The sequence below is a fragment of the Pseudorca crassidens genome, chromosome 5 (genome assembly GCF_039906515.1).
Source record: "Pseudorca crassidens isolate mPseCra1 chromosome 5, mPseCra1.hap1, whole genome shotgun sequence".
NCBI lineage: Eukaryota > Metazoa > Chordata > Mammalia > Artiodactyla > Delphinidae > Pseudorca > Pseudorca crassidens.
This window is the reverse complement of record NC_090300.1, coordinates 13,744,997-13,764,102: the sequence shown is the minus strand read 5'-3', so window position 1 is coordinate 13,764,102 and position 19,106 is coordinate 13,744,997. Positions and strand designations below refer to the sequence as shown.

The window sequence follows — 19,106 nt, the reverse complement described above, 5'->3', positions numbered from 1 at the left end:
GCTAGAAATGGTGACACAAGATTTCACTGAAGCAGTTCAATTGCTTTAGTCAATGGCGGCATAGGCCATTTAAAAATGCATTAATGATGAGATTTTGCTGGGTTTTAACACTGCTTTTCATTTCAGTTTGATGAGCTAATTAATTTGGAAGGGACTCGTGGTTTTAAAGGAGTATATATACGCTGATTCAGGAGAATGGCAGGACTGGACCTTCTGCCATCCAAACTGGCATTGCTCTGTTTTCCAAACGCTCTCGCTTAATCGCTTGAGTCTTATGGATTCCTGCCATGTGGGCATTGGCATTTTTATTGATTTCTTAACCAAAGTGTAGCTTTTAATTTTAAAAAAATGGAGGGCATATTTGTGGCACTTCAGCAGATGTTTGTGTTAGAAAATCTTGTATTTGCATATAACACCTCTGTGTAGAAAAGTGGTGGGTTGGAAATTGACTATAACTTAAAAATTTTTCAATAAATAATGGTAATCATTATGTTGTATACCTTAAACTTTTACAGTGCTGGATGTCAATTAAATCTCAATAAAACTGGAAGGAAAAAATTTGGACTATGACAATGTATACTGTAACATTTTGGGATAATCGTAACTGTTTAAAGAGTTCTTTTAAAAGGATACAGGTTTCTATCTGGTGTTTGAAACGGTGAGCCTTTAAGTGGTAATCTTTGAGCTCATTCATTTATTCAGGGAGGTTAATAAATATTTAAGTGTTACTATCCTTTAGCTCAGTTTTATTAGGCTGTGAAGGCAGAAATACCTACATGAATGGATGTTGATTCTCATTATAAAACAAATGAGGACTTTTTTATTTGTTGACCTTTTAAAACAGGTTGTGAGTTGTATTTGCACACACAGGAAAAGTGCATTTGATTTTCAGCTTTGTACACATTGGTATTTCTCCGTCTGTGGCTCAGGAGCACGTGCTGCACCCAGAGGAGGTGCATGTCTTTGCATATGCTGTTCCTTCTGATTAAACTTCCCTTCCTTTACATTTCTGTCAGGATCCAGCTCACAGTCACCCCTTGGGGTCCCATCTCCTCTTGCTTTTCCAAGGACTTTGCTTCTTCAGAGACCTGTTCCCTTCTCCTGCGTCATTAGTTTCCCTTCTTCATGGGACAAATCCCTTCAGCATGGAACCTGCTCTAATGTCTCCAATCTGAATGAAAAAAGAAACACACACACTCTAACTACCAATTCCTTTCCCTGGCTCCTCCTTCACAGAGTTAACTGCAGTCACTGTCTCCATGTCTCATTAATCTTTGTCTCCAGCTCATCCCAGGAGGCCTTCTGGCCTTTGCTACTACCCCGAAACTGCTCTTGCCAGGGTCACCAAAGAACTCTGCCAACTCTCAAACATATATCACTAACTTACATCAAAGAATGCATTAAAAAGGGAATAAAGAAATGAAAAGACATGGGACATATAGAAAAGTAACGTGGCAGATGCCAATCCAACTGTATCAATGATAACATTAAATGTGAATGGATTAAATAATCTAATCAAAGGCAGAGATTGTCAGACTGGATTTTTTTTTTTTTTAAAAAGAGCCAACTATATGCTGTCTACACTTTTGATTCAAAGATTCAATACAAATATGTTGAAAACAGCAAGGTGGGAGAAGATATATCGTGCAAACGGCAACCATAAGAAAGCTAGAGAGGCTATGCTAATATTAAGCATGCTTTACTTTCCTGACCTTACCTCTCAGAAGCATCACTGACTATTCTTATTTAAACACTTTATTTCATGGCTGCTGCAATACCACAATATTCTGGAGTCACTATTACATTTCTGGTTTCTGCTTTCTTGCCTCTTTTGCTAGTCCCTCTTTCTCTACCCAACCTAAAATATTGGGATGCACCAGCTTAAATGCTAGGCCATCTTTTCTGTCTCTCCTCCTTCACTAGGTAATCTCATGTGGCCACCAAGGTGCTATGGCTTCCAAATTTACATCTGTAGGCTTGACCTCTCTCCAGATTTCCACATTCATATATTTAACTGCCTACGTGACATCTCCACTTAGATATCTAGAGGCATCTCAAACTTATCGTACTCAAAATAAAACTACTGATTTTACCCCCCAAAAAACGATTCCTTAATCTTCCCCATGTAAATAAGTGGCACTATTATGTGCCATTTAATCAAGCCAGAAACTTGGCAGTTATCTTAGATTCCTCCATTTCTGTCATGTGCTGTGTCAATCCATCAGCAGATGTTGTCTTCTATCATTTATATTATCTTGAAGCCATCTACCTCTCTCCATCTCTGTCGTGACCACTGTGGTCCCAACTACCTCCTCAAACTCATCCTTTGTATTTCTGTGGTATCAGATGTAACATTTCCTCTTTCATTTCTGATTTTATTTATTTGAGTTCTCTCTTTCTCTCTTTTTTTCTTGGTGAGTCTAGCTAAGGGGTTTGTCTTTTTAACCTTTAAAAAAAAAAAAGAACAGCGCTTAGTTTCATTGATCTTCTCTATTGTTTTTTAGTCTCTATTTCATTTATTTCCACTCTGATCTTTGTTATTTCTTTCTTTCTACCAACTTTGGGCTTAGTTTGCTCTTCTTCTTCTAGTTCCTTGAGCTGTAAAGTTAGGTTGTTTATTTTTAATCTTTCTTGTTTATTTTTTTATAAATTTATTTATTTATTGGCTGTGCTGGGTCTTTGTTGCTGTGCGCAGACTTTCTCTAGTTGTGGAGAGTGGGGGCTACTGTTCGTTGCAGTGCATGGGCTTCCTATTGCGGTAGCTTCTCTTGTTGCGGAGCACGGGCTCTAAGCATGAGGACTTCAGTAGTCCTTGCACTCTAGAGCACAAGCTTAGTAGTTGTGGCACACGGGCTTAGTTGCTCTGCGGCATGTGGGATCTTCCCAGACCAGGGCTCGAACCCGTGTCCTCTGCATTGGCAGGCGGATTCTTAACCACTGTACCACCAGGGAAGTCCTCTTGTTTCTTAATGTAGTCATTTGTTGTTATGAAGTTCCCTTTTAAAACTGCTTTTGTTGCATCCCATAAATTTTGGTATTTTGTGTTTCCATTTTCATTTGTCTCAGGTATTTATTTCATCTTTGACCCATGAAATGTTCAGTGGTATATTGTTTAATCTCTGCATATTTGTAAATTTCCAGTTTTCTTCCTGTAATTGATTTTTAGTTTCATACCATTGTGATTGGAAAAGACGCTTGATATGATTTCACTATTAAATTTATCAAGGATTGTTTTGTGGCCTAGCATGTGATCCGTCCTGGAGAATGTTCGACGTGTAGTTGAGAAGAATGTATATTCTGTTGCTTTTGGATGGAATGTTCTGTACGTATTCTGTTAAGTCCATCTGGTCTAACATGTCATTTAAGACCAGTGTTTCTTTATTGATTTTCTGTCTGGATGACCTAACCATTGGTGAACGTGGAGTATTAAAGTCCCTTACTATTATTCTGTTGCTGTATATTTCTGTCTTTTGGGATCTGTTAATACTTACTTTATATATTTAGGTGCTCCAGTGTTGGGTGCATACATATTTACAGTGTCGCATCCTCTTGTTGGGAATACCCCTTTATCACTGAGATACAGATTCACCAGAAGGAGTTACTGTTCTGACTGCTTGAATTGGTCCAGCCAGCCATATAGAATATAAGATATGGCCCGTTCCTTCAAAACTTTTACTTTCCACTTGAGGAGATAAGACTAACCCATATAAAACAATTGGAGATCTGAATAAGACTATAATTAAGTGTTAAATTATAGGGTAGAGACCATAAATACTATACAAGTTTGGAGAAGAGATAATATTGAGGGCTGGACTAGTGCAGGCACATGAATGGCTTGGGACTTAAAAGAATATTTTGTAGAAAGCTGAGTTTTCCTTTCATATGAATTGTTTCTCTTTTTTTCTGATACTTGCCCACCTCCCACTAGTTTCATATGCAAATAAACCACTGGGTTAAGAAAAGGCCCTTGGAAGGTTTTTTTTTCTCCCTACCAGACAAGATAGAAAGAAAATAATAAACAAGAGGATGATAGAAGATACTGTTGGTGAAGCAATTTTCCTTTAAAATTTTAATTTTAAAATAACTGTGGTAATATTAAAATTCCTGACTGAAAGATCTACTGTTGTTTCTTTTTTGTGGTGCATATAGCCCATGGCAGTAGCTTTGCCTGTGTATGGATCTCTATGGAAGCTTTTCTTTGGACTCTTGACTATCCCTGAACTACCATCATTTTCCTCTCAATGCAGTGACAGATTTAAGGATTAAAAAATGAGGAAAATAAATTCTTCCTCCTAAGCTACTCTGAAGTAGTGAAGAACCAGTACAATTTAGGGGGAAAATTGTGATTGAGAAGGTACTCTTAGAATTGATTGTATTTGTAGCTAAGAATTCACATTATGTAATTTGACTTGCATACCTTTTAAAATTAGGTATGATTTACCAGACAGTTACTAACAATTAGGTTATGTAACCGTATTTCAAAACAGCTCTGCAGTATAGGAAGTCGAGAGGCTTTAGAATGTGCTAAATAAGGAATTACCATATACACAGTTGAGAAACACTTACAGCTTTCACCCCAAAGTGGACCACTTAAGTACCATTATTATGGATTATAAAATAAAATTCACTAGCATCAGTATTTTCACTGGAATGTAAAGTAGCGCTGGTGTAGTTTGTAGGGGCTCAGTGCTCACCCTTAAGTCTGTTTTTTTTTTTTTTTTCCTGCGGTACGCGGGCCTCTCACTGTTGTGGCCTCTCCCGTTGCGGAGGCTCCAGACGCGCAGGCTCAACGGCCATGGCTCACGGGCCCAGCTGCTCCTCAGCATGTGGGATCTTCCCAGACCAGGGCATGAACCCATGTCCCCTGCCTCGGCAGGCAGACTCTCAACCACTGCAGCACCAGGGAAGCCCCACCCTTAAGTTTTTTATTACTGGAGAAAACCAAGGAATTTTGTTGCAGTTTACATTGGACACAGATGTAGATGATGGTTTTGTAAATTTACTTTGAATAAATATCTCAGTAGTAGTGAAAGTGTATCCCCAAAAGAGTGTGGTTATGAAAGTATTATAATCTATTATGGTCCTCTGATTTTATAATTAAAGACCCCAGTGTTTTAAAGGCAGGTGTAACCCATTACATCAAGTGACTTGGAAGCTTTAACCTGACCTTGAAAACTTCGTTTTACAGGAACTGGAAATTTGTTTTCTTTACATGCAATTGTTTTGAACACTGTAGGAAATAATATGGGAGTATGAAGTAGAAGGAATCATCTGAATAATTCTGATCAGAGAGTGCCCTGAGTAGTCATTGGGTTATTTTTTAGAGAAAACTATTATGGGGATCATTGCCTCAAAATTTTTTATATGTGAATACTTATACATGAGTTAAATTGTAATTGTCACTAAATTGATGGGATTTAAAGTTAACACTGACTTTAAGAAATGGTGTACTTCTTTGTTCTTTCTGAAGCTTTATTTTGAGAGGGCATCTGGCTATTTTTGACAGGTTCTCAAGGTATCTTGGGCATCACATCCATTTGGTCATGCTCAAAAGTTCTATGGTAGCATTAAGTAGTGGCCTCAGTTAAAAAAGACCCAAAGAGAGTGATGTTCATTCTATTTCTTCTGGAATGGGGCTAACTTTCCACAAATCCTAAGTGATGAGAGTATTGCATCTACATATTTATGACAGTGTTTCTTTTTATTCTTCTTTCATGAAGAAATCATTTCAGTCTGCAATGTATTTACTGAACAGTGTCTAATGTAGGGTGTATAAAACTTCAGGCAGCATTTAGAACACTTTCCCAGTATGAACTCATCATTATAACAACCCTATGAAGCAGGGACTATAAATAACATATGGGGGGTGTGGGTATTTTTTTAATCTCTATTTTATAGGTGGGAAAACTGAGGCATAGAGAACATGCAATACTAGCTTACATCTTGAGGCCCACAGCATTTCCATGGGTGATTCCTAAACTAGAAAGTTTATGAACTGCTGGATTATTTTGTTCTACTTTGGAATAAAGAAAACCATTTCACAGTTACAAATAAGAGCTCTTTCTGTGATTGATTGATTTTGCTGTTTTTATTAGCAAAACTCCATTATATATCCGTAAATGATGTCGTTTTCTCTTTCCCCTCTCTCAGTTTGTCATTTCTCTTTTGGATAGCCTTAAAATTTCCTTTACAGCCCTGTAAAACATTTATCCTTTGCCTCTAACACTTAAGGCTGACATTCTTAGGAAATGATAAACCTTTTTGTTTGCCTTCTAAAATTTATGTTAGTAAAGCCAAGATTCTAAACTTCTTAGAATGGGTTTACAAATTACTTTCACAATCCAATCACAGTTTTATGGAGCCTCTGAAACTCACCTGTGACCCCTTAAAGACCTACATCTACGTTAGGGACACCTTCATCTGGGGAAGCAGAGGGAAATTTAGGGAATACAGTCCTTTAAAAGAGAATCATTTTTCCCATTAAACTATTAAGCTGGGTCAAGTAGACAACCTGTGGTTAGATGTAAGTAGATCACCTGTAATCCATCTGAACTGTAGCTCTTACCTACATTCCTTTGTGTCTCACTTTCTTTTTTACTCTGGCTACCTTAAAGCTTTTCTCTTTGTATTTATTTTTTCATCAATTTGACTATGATAATATAGGTCTAGGAGTGTGTGTGAGTGTGTGTGTGTGTGTGTGTGTGTGTGATTGTGCTTGAGTTTCTTGGATCTAATTTTGGAAAATTCTAGGACATTATTTCTTCTTCTGCCATATTCTCTCTCTCTTATCCTGCTGGGACTCAATTTTCACATATCTTCTATAGCTGCTCTGGGATGCACTGTTTTATATTTTTTCACTTTTTAAATCTTTTTGTGTTTTAGTTTGGATAATTTTTATGGACACCTCTTCAAGTTCACTGAATCTTTCCTTGGCTATGTTCAGTCTGCTTATAAGCCTATCAAAGGAATTCACCACTTCTGATAGTTGGGGTTTTTATATAGCATTTCCATTGGACTCTTATTTTATAATTTCCACCTTTCTGCTGAAATAGCCCATTTGATCATGAATATTGTCTACTCCCCACCCCCAGATTATTTTGTATATTAATAATAGTTGTTTTAAAGTTCCTGTGTGATAGGTCTAGGTCACCTCTGAGTCTGGCTCTATTGATTGTTTTGTCTCTTGACAGTGGGTTTTTTCCTTACATTTTGTGTGTCTGTGTGTGTGTGTGCATGCGCACACACGCACACTGTAATTTTTATTGAATGCTAAACATCACGCTTAACAGAGACTGAGGTAAATAATATTTATGCTCAGAAATGAACATGCCTCTTCTTCTTCTAGGTCATTAACGTTTGGGGAAGTTGAGTCAATCTAGTCAATAATTGATCTGGGTTTATGTTTTGAGTTGCCATTGTTACCTTCAGTGTACTGCTGGCTTCAAATTCCTCTACCTGTGGGCCACCATAACCATGTGTCTAGGTGGGCACTGGGGTCCTGGAGGGTTTACGCATGGTTCCCGCTCTTGCCATCTGCTTTCATCTGCAAAGGCCTGTATCAGAAAGGGCTCTCTTTCCACGGTCTTATGCCTCCTCTGTGGTACGCTGCCTGCTCCTTGGTGCCCAGCGTCTGCTGGAGCCAGGGATTTCTTAGTCCTCCTGGTCTAGTTTCAATCTTAGGCAGCCCTGTGCACCTGGGCCTCAAGGGTGGGACCTTCTGGGCATTCCTGCCCTGCTCTCCAAGGCAGCCAGGCTCTGCCTATATCTGCGGTGAGTTTCTGCCCCTCTCCTGGTGGTAGTAGAGTTCTGCTTTATTGGTACAGGCTCCTGAGTCCAAGGGCCAGTAGATCTTTGCTTGGCTGTGGAAGGAGATGGATTTTCCTTCTACCCATCCCCCAGTAGCCCAGGGAGAAAGCGGGTTTGCTGCCATTCCCCCAGTGGCTTAAGGCTTTTGCTTCATCTGAGAGGAGGGTCGCGGAAGTAGCAGAGTTTCATGGTGTCCCCATCACCTGCTGCATGCCTGTGTCCTGGAGAGGGGCTCTCTCCTGCTCTGGCCCCAGTCTTTCTCAGGAGCAACCTGTGAAGCCTTTCATGTGAGTACAAACTCTCCCTGTGTGTGGGGTACCCAGTTGCTCCAAGCTATAGTATAGATATAGATATAGATATAGTAGCCCACACTTGGCCTTTAGGATTTCCTTACTATTTTAACTGATTTCTTTTTTTAAAATTTTATTTATTTATTTATTTATTTATTTATTTATTTATTTATTTATTTATTTATTTATTGTGGCTGTGTTGGGTCTTCGTTGTGGCACACAGCCGCTTCATTGTGGTGTGCGAGCTCAGTAGTTGTGGTATGTGGGATCGTAATCCCCCAACCAGGGATCGAACCGGGGCCCCCTGCACCAGGAGCACGGAGTCTTAACTGCTGGACTGCCAGGGAAGTCCCTTAACTGATTTCTTTTACGTGCTTCCATGGTGGACTCTTCCTTCCATGCTCTACAAACTGTGAAACAGTGTCTGCGTCTTCTCTCTTCTTGGAGGGGTTTTTCACTCCTTGGAATTCAGTTCCCTTGTGATCACAGTTCTTTGATGGGTATAAGAAAAGTTGTGATTTTATTGACAGTCTGGCTTTTTCTTGTTAAGTGGGAGTGATGTTCTCTCTTGGCTTTCTGCATCCTAAGCTGTCATCTGAACTGGACTTGCCCACGTTTGGGACTGTCCAATCACCCATAGGTTCCCAAGCCATTAGCAGATCCGTGAGGAGAGCATCCTCAGGCCAAGCAGCTTTCTGTTACATGCAGTAAAGGGCCCTTCCATGTGAGGAGGAAGCAGCATTTGACCATATCTAGCTTTTCTTCCAGTTATTTTATTCTTTTTCAATTCATCTGATTTTATAAAATGACCTTCAGAGTGACTGTTTTTGCTCCAGATCCTTTTTTTTTTTTTTTTTTTTTTTTTACTTTTTTCCTTTTTGCTCATCTTGGAGAGCACATCAAAGCTTTAAAGATGTATGAAAAAACCTTGCAAGGTAACCCTGATGTACCCGGCATGACTTATTCCTTCAACTCAGAGCTATTGTTACTGAGCTGAAGAAAGGTCAGGCCTTGCTGTGCTTGTTTAATAGGCCTCAAGTTGTTTCTGGGGTTTTTTGTTTTGTTAAGGATAGAAGTTTCTTTTTCTTTTCTTTTTTTTTTTAACATCTTTATTGGAATATAACTGCTTTACAAGGATAGAAATTTCTTTAACCAGTGTTTCCAAACTCTCTTTCATCCCAGACTCCCTTCAATAAACATAAAGCTCTCATACTCTTCTTTAATGTTACTTATACATCAGAGTAAATAACTGGACTCAAAACAAACCAGAAGGATAAACGGCTGCTCTGTCTTCATGCTCCATCCCCATTGTTAGGGCGCCGTGTCAGTTTCTGCCAGCGTATGGAATCTGGAGGTTGATTCGTCATTTCCTCGTGGTGTATATTGAGAAATAGTCAAACAGAAAATGGAAACAAATCAGTCTAGAAATACAACAGGAATGCAGTAGGACCCAGCAGGCCATGCTGTCCCAGCAGGACATCAAATCCTGGGCCTTGAGACCAGACTCCGACTCCTCAGACGGGTTTCCTCTTCTGTAGAAGGTGCTACGGTGGTTGCATCAGACTCAGGCACCTTGTTGCCGGCAAAGAAATGAGGCCCACCTATTTGTCACCTCATTTCAGGATGAGAATTTATGAAATTGCTCACGCCCATTTATGAACTGCTACCTCTGAAATACCCCAGATGGTCATTTTAGAGGCCAAAAGGTAGTGACAAACGTCTGTTAAATAAAGTAGGCAGTCTTGTTAGAAATAGGTATGTTTTTCCATTGGGTTCAATGTGGCTACTTCCGTTTTTATTGTTAAATATAAGTTCTATAAACATTTTCGTTCTTCCTGAGTTTGCTGTGATGCAGAAAAGCTCGCTTAGCCTCTTGCTAGGTCATTGCTTTCACAAAATTATTCCTGATACAAAAATGTTATTCTGTAAATAAGCGCTGGTTAAACATATAAATGAATCTTTAAGCTTCTGTCCCGTTCAAAATTTTATGATGCTTTATCTAGAATTCAGAATTTCAGGGTTGATATAGAGGTGGGTTCTTTTGGAAGCTGGTTTTCTTCCAGACTGGACGTAACTTTTGTGTTTCTTCTCTTGGTATTAAGAAGTGTTGTAGTGCAGCAGAAATGCACCAGTGGACCAAGTTTATCTACATGTTGTGGTTTCCACCACTCGGAAGCTTTAGGTGACGAGTACTTACAACATTAAGAGCTAGTTCTGAAACATCATCTGTACAACTTTTAAAAGTATTTGGAGGCATCTCCTTCTCAGCAGAAGCTTACGTTTTTTTTCTTCTGGTTTTAGGTGATTAGTGCATGTAAGTTATACACATTAGTTTTCCTTTAGTTAAAAAAAAACTGTATGTGTAGCACATATAGTTTGATCACTTTTTAATTTTAAATTTAAACTAACTAACATTAAGACGCAACACAGAAAATAGATTCCAACTCTGCTGCCGACGGGCTGCTTAGCTTATGCGAGTACGTGATCACTGCTGGGCTAAAAAGTGAAGGCTAGGTGGAAATATGTAGGATGGGATAAAGATTCTGGGACAAAGGCAGGTTGGGGGCCTGGGTCTCCTGCTGAGGAAGCCCAGTTCTCCCTCCATCTGCCTTCCTCTTCCTTTCCTCTGGGCTGTGGGGGACCAGCTTGCCTTCACATCCACCTGTTGCTTCCAGCCAGTGATTCTGGTCCATCTGGTGATGAGGGCCAGCTCCCGCCTGCTCTGTTGGTCTCTGAGCAAGCACGCTTCTCTTTTGATGTTTTCTAATAGTTTTTTCTGCGAGCAGGGAAGGAGAGACAGATCTTTTCATTCAGGCCTCCATGTGCTGAAGCGGTAGTCCAGTATTAATCAATATGTTGAGAATGACAGAATAAAAGATTACACTGTTGAGAAAATGCTGTATATATATTTCAGTGAATAAATGGATAGGCACCTCCATTTATCTTTGTGATTCCTTTTACTAGTGGCAGCTTTGAGATACAATTTATAAAAATTATAAAATTCCCTTACTTAATTAGTATGCTGTCTTTATTAAAGGTAAATATTATTTTTAAAGGTGAAGACAACCCTCATTCTGAAAAATAGGAAATTCATGCATTTGTTTCATACCCTTATACATGGCTGATTACAAATTTAATTTCATGCCAACTTGCTTGAATAGACAATCTAAGTTTTAGGGATTGGAACAGCTGTAGTATTCAATACAAAGTATCTTATAGATACCATTACCACAGCTTTAATGTCTTTTGCACTTTATTGCTTGGAGGATACAATTATAAAGAAATACTCTGCCTTGTGGCTTTTATGTTTCATGTTGGCATTCAGATCACAAAAGCCTCTTTGGTTCATTTTGAAACTTTGAGGGAAATGATACCTGTATGATTTAAAGTTTAAGTTTAATTGCCTTCTGCAAATTGCTTTTGGAAGTATAGGTAGTCAAAAAGTAAAAGTAATTTTAAATTTCAGAGGCAGAGAATAGCATAGTCACTTTTTTAAATGTGAGGTTTTATTCAAAATAGATTCTCTTGGGGACTTCCCTGGCAGTCCAGTGGTTAAAACTCCATGTTTCCACTGCAGGGGACGCGGGTTCGATCCCTGGTCAGGGAACTAAGACCCCACATGCTGCGTGACACGGCCAGAAAAAAAAAAAAAAAAAAGATTCTCTCAGAGCGGGAAAGTTAGAATGCCTTTGTACAATATTTTGCATGCTCTTTTCTTTATTGCGTGAAAGTCATATAATCCCAACCTCCATCTCTATTTCTTATTTATGAATATAATGACTTACTGAAAATTTGTCACAAATTTCATATGCCTCCTGAAAGGCAATGTCGAGTTTTAGGTTAAAATTATGAAAGATGTTGTGAGGCCATTTGAGCAATTTAAAATAATAATAATAATAATAAGGCAATCTATACAGGGAAAGAACTTAAATGCACACATAGATGTGGCATCAGCTCCTTGAGGTGAGCACCTGCTACATCATGCAGGAAAGTTGAGGAGTGCATTACTGGTGATGCAGACTGCTGTAGAAATAGATGTTGCCTGAAGTTTTTCACTTGGTAGTGTTACTAGTCTGTTAACATTGGAAGGACTTAGGTGACTTGTTCTAAACATTCGCCTGGTGCGTGGGAGCAGGCTTTAATAAATCCAACCCCAGAATTTTAGAAGCACCTCTAGCTGAAATCTGGGCCTCCCACCCAGACTTAATACAACGACAGAAGTAAAACCATATCTATTTGAAGTGTTTAGGACCGTGACTAATCTAATATGAGGCTCTGAAAAGCCAAGAATTGCCACTGGAATTTCAGTTTCTACTCACGTAACACATAATTTAATGGTTCATACTTAGTTTCCAGAAATAGCCCAGACAGCTTAGTGAGTCCAAGTGGTTAGAGAGTGGTTTTAAACTTTATTGTACATTCCCATCACCTAGAGTGCTGCCTAAAATGTAAATTCCTGGGCACCACCCCCTGGAAAGCTGATTCCATGAGCCTAGGAATCTACATGTTACCCAGGTAACCCAGGGGATTCTGAGGAAAGTGGTTTAGTGACAACCTTTTGGGAAACACTGGTGCAGGAGGTGTATACCCAGCAGGGCCTGCTTCGTGGGTATATTACCGGTGCATTGTACAGGCCCCTTACTCAGAAAGGCCGTGTAGCTGGCTTAACGCTCTTCCATGACCTTCTTAAAATTCTTAATTTCTGAACGAGGTTGTTCATTTTCCCCTGCATTTTCATTTTCCCCCGGGCCCTGCAAATTGTGTGGCCAATTCTCTATGCAAGCATTTATTATGTATTACTGGAATTGTGTTTCTTGATCCTCATGGGTTGCAATAATTCAATAATGATTTTTTTTTAACCTGTCTGTATTAGGCTGTAAATGCCAAGGCCACTTCTAAGCTTTAGAAGTGAATGAGTATCATTCATTATAGAACATACAATTGGAAATCCTAAGGGTATGATTTTTTTCCCAAGGAAATTAAATTTTTATTCCTAGTCTTGAACATAGAAACCTATGTTTGTGTTATCCTAATACACTATGATCTTTTTCTCCTAGGATGGTACAAAACAGAAAAGAGAGAGGAAAAAGACGGTCTCCTTCAGCAGTATGCCCACGGAGAAAAAGATTAGCAGTGCAAGTGATTGTATCAATTCCATGGTGGAGGGTTCGGAACTCAAAAAGGTTCGCTCCAACTCTAGAATTTACCACAGGTATTTTTTACTGGACGCTGACATGCAGAGCCTGAGGTGGGAGCCATCCAAGAAGGATTCTGAGAAAGCCAAGATTGATATTAAATCCATCAAGGAAGTGAGAACAGGAAAAAATACAGACATATTCCGCAGCAATGGCATTTCTGACCAGATATCTGAAGACTGTGCATTTTCCGTCATCTACGGAGAGAATTACGAGTCACTTGATTTGGTTGCCAACTCTGCAGATGTTGCGAACATCTGGGTCACGGGACTGCGGTACCTAATTTCTTATGGGAAACATACGCTCGATATGTTAGAGAGTAGCCAAGACAACATGAGGACTTCTTGGGTCTCACAAATGTTTAGTGAAATTGATGTAGATAACCTGGGACATATAACTCTGTGCAGCGCCGTGCAGTGTATCAGAAATCTCAATCCTGGTTTAAAAACGAGCAAGATTGAGCTTAAGTTCAAAGAATTGCACAAGTCCAAGGACAAAGCTGAAGTCACAAAGGAGGAATTTGTTGAGGTTTTCCACGAGCTTTGTACTAGACCTGAAATTTATTTCCTTTTAGTTCAGTTCTCAAGCAATAAAGAATTCCTTGATACCAAGGACCTTATGATGTTTCTGGAGGCAGAGCAGGGTGTGGCACATATAAATGAGGAAATAAGCCTTGAAATTATTCACAAATATGAGCCATCCAAAGAGGGTCAGGAAAAGGGCTGGCTGTCCATAGACGGGTTCACTAATTACCTTGTGTCCTCTGACTGTTATATATTTGATCCAGAGCATAAGAAGGTCTGTCAGGACATGAAGCAACCCTTGTCTCATTACTTTATAAACTCATCTCATAATACGTACTTAATAGAGGATCAGTTCCGAGGTCCCTCGGATATCACAGGATACATCCGAGCTCTTAAAATGGGTTGCCGGAGTGTTGAATTGGATGTATGGGACGGGCCGGATAATGAACCTGTGATTTACACAGGCCACACCATGACCTCGCAGATCGTCTTCCGCAGCGTCATTGATATTATTAACAAGTATGCATTCTTTGCTTCAGAGTACCCTCTCATCCTGTGTTTGGAAAATCACTGTTCTATTAAACAACAGAAGGTCATGGTTCAACACATGAAGAAAATTTTAGGAGACAAGCTCTACACAACCTCACCCAGTGCTGAGGAATCTTACCTGCCATCCCCAGATGTCCTGAAAGGGAAGATACTCATTAAGGCAAAGAAGCTGTCTTCCAACTGCTCTGGAGTAGAGGGCGATGTTACTGATGAGGATGAAGGGGCAGAGATGTCTCAGAGGATGGGCAAGGAGAACGCAGAGCTGCCCAACCACGTGCCTGCCAAGCGCTTCCAGCTCTGCAAAGAGCTGTCCGAGCTGGTGAGCATCTGCAAGTCGGTGCAGTTCAAAGAGTTCCAGGTGTCCTTTCAGGTTCAGAAGTACTGGGAAGTCTGCTCGTTCAACGAAGTGCTTGCCAGCAAATACGCCAACGAGAATGCAGGGGACTTTGTCAATTATAACAAGCGCTTTCTCGCCAGGGTTTTTCCCAGCCCCATGAGAATTGACTCCAGCAACATGAACCCTCAAGATTTTTGGAAATGTGGTTGTCAGATCGTGGCCATGAACTTTCAGACCCCGGGACTGATGATGGACCTGAACATCGGCTGGTTTAGGCAGAACGGGAACTGCGGCTACGTGCTGCGGCCGGCCATCATGAGGGAGGAGGTCTCCTTCTTCAGCGCCAACACCAAAGACTCCGTCCCAGGAGTCTCACCCCAGCTCCTTCACATCAAGATCATCAGCGGGCAGAACTTCCCCAAACCCAAAGGATCGGGTGCTAAAGGCGACGTGGTGGACCCTTACGTCTATGTTGAGATCCACGGGATCCCCGCTGACTGTGCAGAACAGAGGACAAAAACAGTGCACCAGAACGGAGACGCTCCCATCTTCGACGAAAGCTTTGAGTTCCAGATCAACCTGCCCGAACTGGCCATGGTGCGCTTTGTGGTCCTGGACGACGACTACATCGGGGATGAGTTCATCGGCCAGTACACGATTCCCTTCGAGTGTCTGCAGACGGGCTACCGCCACGTGCCGCTGCAGTCGCTCACCGGCGAGGTCCTCGCCCACGCTTCTCTGTTCGTGCACGTGGCCATCACGAACCGGAGAGGAGGCGGGAAGCCTCACAAGAGGGGCCTCTCTGTGAGAAAAGGGAAGAAGTCCAGGGAATATGCGTCCCTGAGAACACTGTGGATTAAAACTGTGGACGAGGTCTTCAAGAATGCCCAGTCCCCAATTCGGGACGCCACCGACCTGAGAGAGAACATGCAGGTACGGCGCGGGGGCTTGTGTGCGCCTGCGCGCGGGCTGGTGTGCGACTGCGCGCGGTGTAAGAGGCTTTTGGAGGGTTTCTTTAAATAGTCGTATTTCCCATCTTAAATACTTTGTAAATTCCCATCGCTTGTAAGAATGTTTACCACTGATCTCATTTTTTTTATCATGTGAATTTCCAAAACGGCAGCTGGTATTGAACACACTCTATGGGAATGAGGCAGCCTTGCTGCTGAGTCCACCACACCCGACCTGTTCCCTGTTAATCAATAGGGAACAGTCCCCCGTCTTCTCTAAAAGCGCACATGGGAATCTCTGGTATTTCTGAATATTCCTTAGCTGGAACACACTGACGTCAAGCCCATCAAACTAGAGGGACACGTTCCGGTCCTTTCTTGTGGGGCCGTCATGCTGCGGGAATGGTGAGCCTGTAAACAGCCCGTGGGTTTATGTATTGAGCCTGCTCTTGACTCTGCAGCACAGCTGTCTAATTGTGTAAGTAAAAGACGCGTGACACCTGTATTTATTAGATGTCTGAGATGATAATTACCTCTGAACCGCGTAGTGGCGAAAAGCAATCAGTCAGGGTTAGGTATGTAATTAAGGATTGTCCACGTGTCTAGCAGGATACTGGGACTACCAGTGATGCAGAACGAGGCTGGGAGGGCTACCTCACACACACACCTACCCCAGCCCATCCCAGTGTGTGATGGGTCACCGCTCAGTGTGTTTAAAAACGATAAAAAAAGATACACACACACACACACACACACACACACACATACGTGTATATATATATAATCTTTATAACTATTATGAGCAGAATGCCAGCAGCAAGTAAAATTAAAAGACCTTCCCACAATGGAGACCTTTTGTTTTATTTCTTGTCTCATAGTAAATGTGGAGGGTGTCTCCCTATCTCTGAGGGTGCCATGGTTGGTGGACCTCAGCTCTGAGCAGGCCGCACGTCCCTGCCCTACGGCAGCTGTCATGCGCATGAAGCCGAGCGCCGTCCTTCCAGGGCCGCGTGTCTGTTCTGAACCCACACTGCAGTCGGCGCAGTCGGGCGGTCGGGCCAGGGATGCAGCAGGAAACAGCAGACTTTAGTTGGGGCTGGGCAGCAGATGATAAACAAATAGGACAACGGCAGGTGAAGAAGTAACTGGGGAGTGTGATGGCGTGACTGGGGGCCCCCCTTAGAGCTCTCAGTAAGGATTTATTGTTATGAGCAGTCAACATCCAAGTGATTTTGGACAAAATGATACACAGCTTGATGCCCATATTTAAAGCAATATTAATAAAAAGAAAATGTTTAAATTTAAAACCAACGTGCTGCTCATTTCCAAGGACGGGGGTGTTTGAGAACAGAAGGCACAGGGCTTGGGGGGTCCAGATCCCTCCCCTATGGCCACCATGCCCAGCCCAGGTCAGGACCCAGGTGTGCCTGGGGTGACTCATTTTTCGGTTGGAATGTACCTGTTCTGGCAGCACAGTGATTAAGAGCAGAGGCCTCATCCTCAGCAGACTTCAGGTAAAATCCTGACCCCTTCACCTGCTAGCTGTGTGACCTCAGACAAACAACAGAGACAGGCCACAGCTGAGGCTCGGGCCCAGCGTGGCTGGTTGAGAGGATCAGATGGGGTCATGTATATTACCTGTGCCTTGCACACAGTGCTCAGAGAACACCGACTCGTGGCTTTTTACAGTATGGAAGGGTTTCCTTTAATGGGGATTTTAATGGCACCTCTGGTGATTAGAAAAAAAGAGCATTGAGAACAGGAGAAGCAGCATGGAGACGGGGCTAGGGGAAGGGAAGGCTGTGGTACCGGGCAGGAAGGTCTCCCACCGGGCACATCTCCACGGAAACTGCAGCATCCTCCAAGTTCCTTTAGCTTTGGAACCAGCTGGTATGAACAGGTGAGAGAGACTCAAGTTTCTATCTTGCAAATATTCCTCTTTTTTTTTGGATGGCTGGCATATTTGATACTTATTTTAAGCCTGATTTTTTTTTTTCTAAATCTTTACCTTTTTGAATGCAGAAGCCTTCTTTTTGGTTTGTTCATAATTACATATCAGCATTAGCACTGCTGTGAACTTTGATCTGAAAAGTAGCTTTGCCCTTCGAAAGAATTTAACTTATTTGCCTTTTCCATACTTTTGATAAACTGGTATTACAAATATCTATAACTATGTTTACTTTGGAAAGTAGCCATTTTTCCCAGGATAAGATAATCATTAACCATGTCTGTCATAACACTGCTAGTAACTGTTGTACCAGGCAGTCCAAGGATAACCAAGTATATTGAGTATAACATCCCCGAGAAACTAAAACCCTGGTGAATTACAAAGCGCCTTCTTCTTTCCATTGAGCAGAATGCAGTGGTGTCCTTCAAGGAGCTGTGTGGCCTCTCCTCCGTAGCCAACCTCATGCAGTGCATGCTGGCGGTGTCTCCCCGCTTCCTGGGACCTGATAACACGCCCCTGGTGGTCCTGAATCTCAGCGAGCAGTATCCCACCATGGAGTTGCAGGGAATCGTGCCCGAGGTTCTGAAAAAGATCGTAACAACTTACGACATGGTGAGTGGCTCTTTGCACTTTTATGGAGCCCAGGGGAGAGAGGTGTCTTAGGACAGTACCCCGACATGCTTAGGAGCTCTTGCTGAGGTGTGCTTTCCTAGTTCAGGCTTCCTTTACCTGTGCTGGAAAAGTTATTCCCCTGACCTTGCTGTATTTGAAAGACTTTAGTGTTTTGTTGTTGCTATTTTAGAAAGCAGGATTCAGACAGCTTTTCAAGAGTGTATCTGAATTGACTTCTAAAGCATACCCTATTTTCCACATATATATAGGAGGGAATTTTTTTAACCTTTCCCTGCAATCAGCCATTGAGTCACTCATTTTTATTTTGTTTTCAAACTGGTAAAGGTGAGAAATTCAGTTTTTTTCCCAAAAATACACTTTAAATACCATCAGAGGCAGGTGCTTCCACTACATGACTCTATATTGTGCAAAGTTTTCCTTCCTTATAGCAGCTGCTCTGTGACGCCTGTGATTGGTAATCAGCTTAGCGTTAATGAGGAATCCTCAGGACACCTAGAATATTGCATTTTTGCCCTTAAGGTCTATCTTGCGTTTTCCTAATTGCTTCCTGCTCTCGCTGTACTTTTTGATTTATCGTAACCCTGAGGGATGAGTTAGTGAACAACACCGTTTCAAGCTCGCAGTGTAGCTGAAGTTGTCAAAACGCCAGTGAGCACCGCAGGTCCTCCCCTGCGGTCGGGGTTAAGGGTGGTGCTGGACACTCCCCTCCCAGATGGGCGAGGCTGTCAGCCTGTACCGGCCGGCTGCTCAGAGGTAAGAGGCCTCACCCACCACCTCCTCCACACGAGAAGCAGGAGCTCAGACCACAAAACTCAAGGCTGCTTCTCGGGTAGCCTGCTGTGGTCTAAGACAAATCAGGAGTGGCATTGTAAAC

The 19,106-nt window shown here is 41.7% G+C and overlaps 1 protein-coding gene across 1 annotated transcript in view; it reads left to right on the top strand.

The window, feature by feature from the left end:
* The window catches only part of PLCL2 (phospholipase C like 2), a 192,384-nt gene that overhangs the window by 96,315 nt on the left and 76,963 nt on the right, over positions 1–19,106 (top strand). The window contains exons 2-3 of the mRNA XM_067737389.1: positions 13,154–15,634; positions 18,008–18,211. Of these exons, the coding sequence (XP_067593490.1) occupies positions 13,154–15,634; positions 18,008–18,211 (2,685 nt within the window). The remainder of the gene's footprint in view (positions 1–13,153; positions 15,635–18,007; positions 18,212–19,106) is intronic.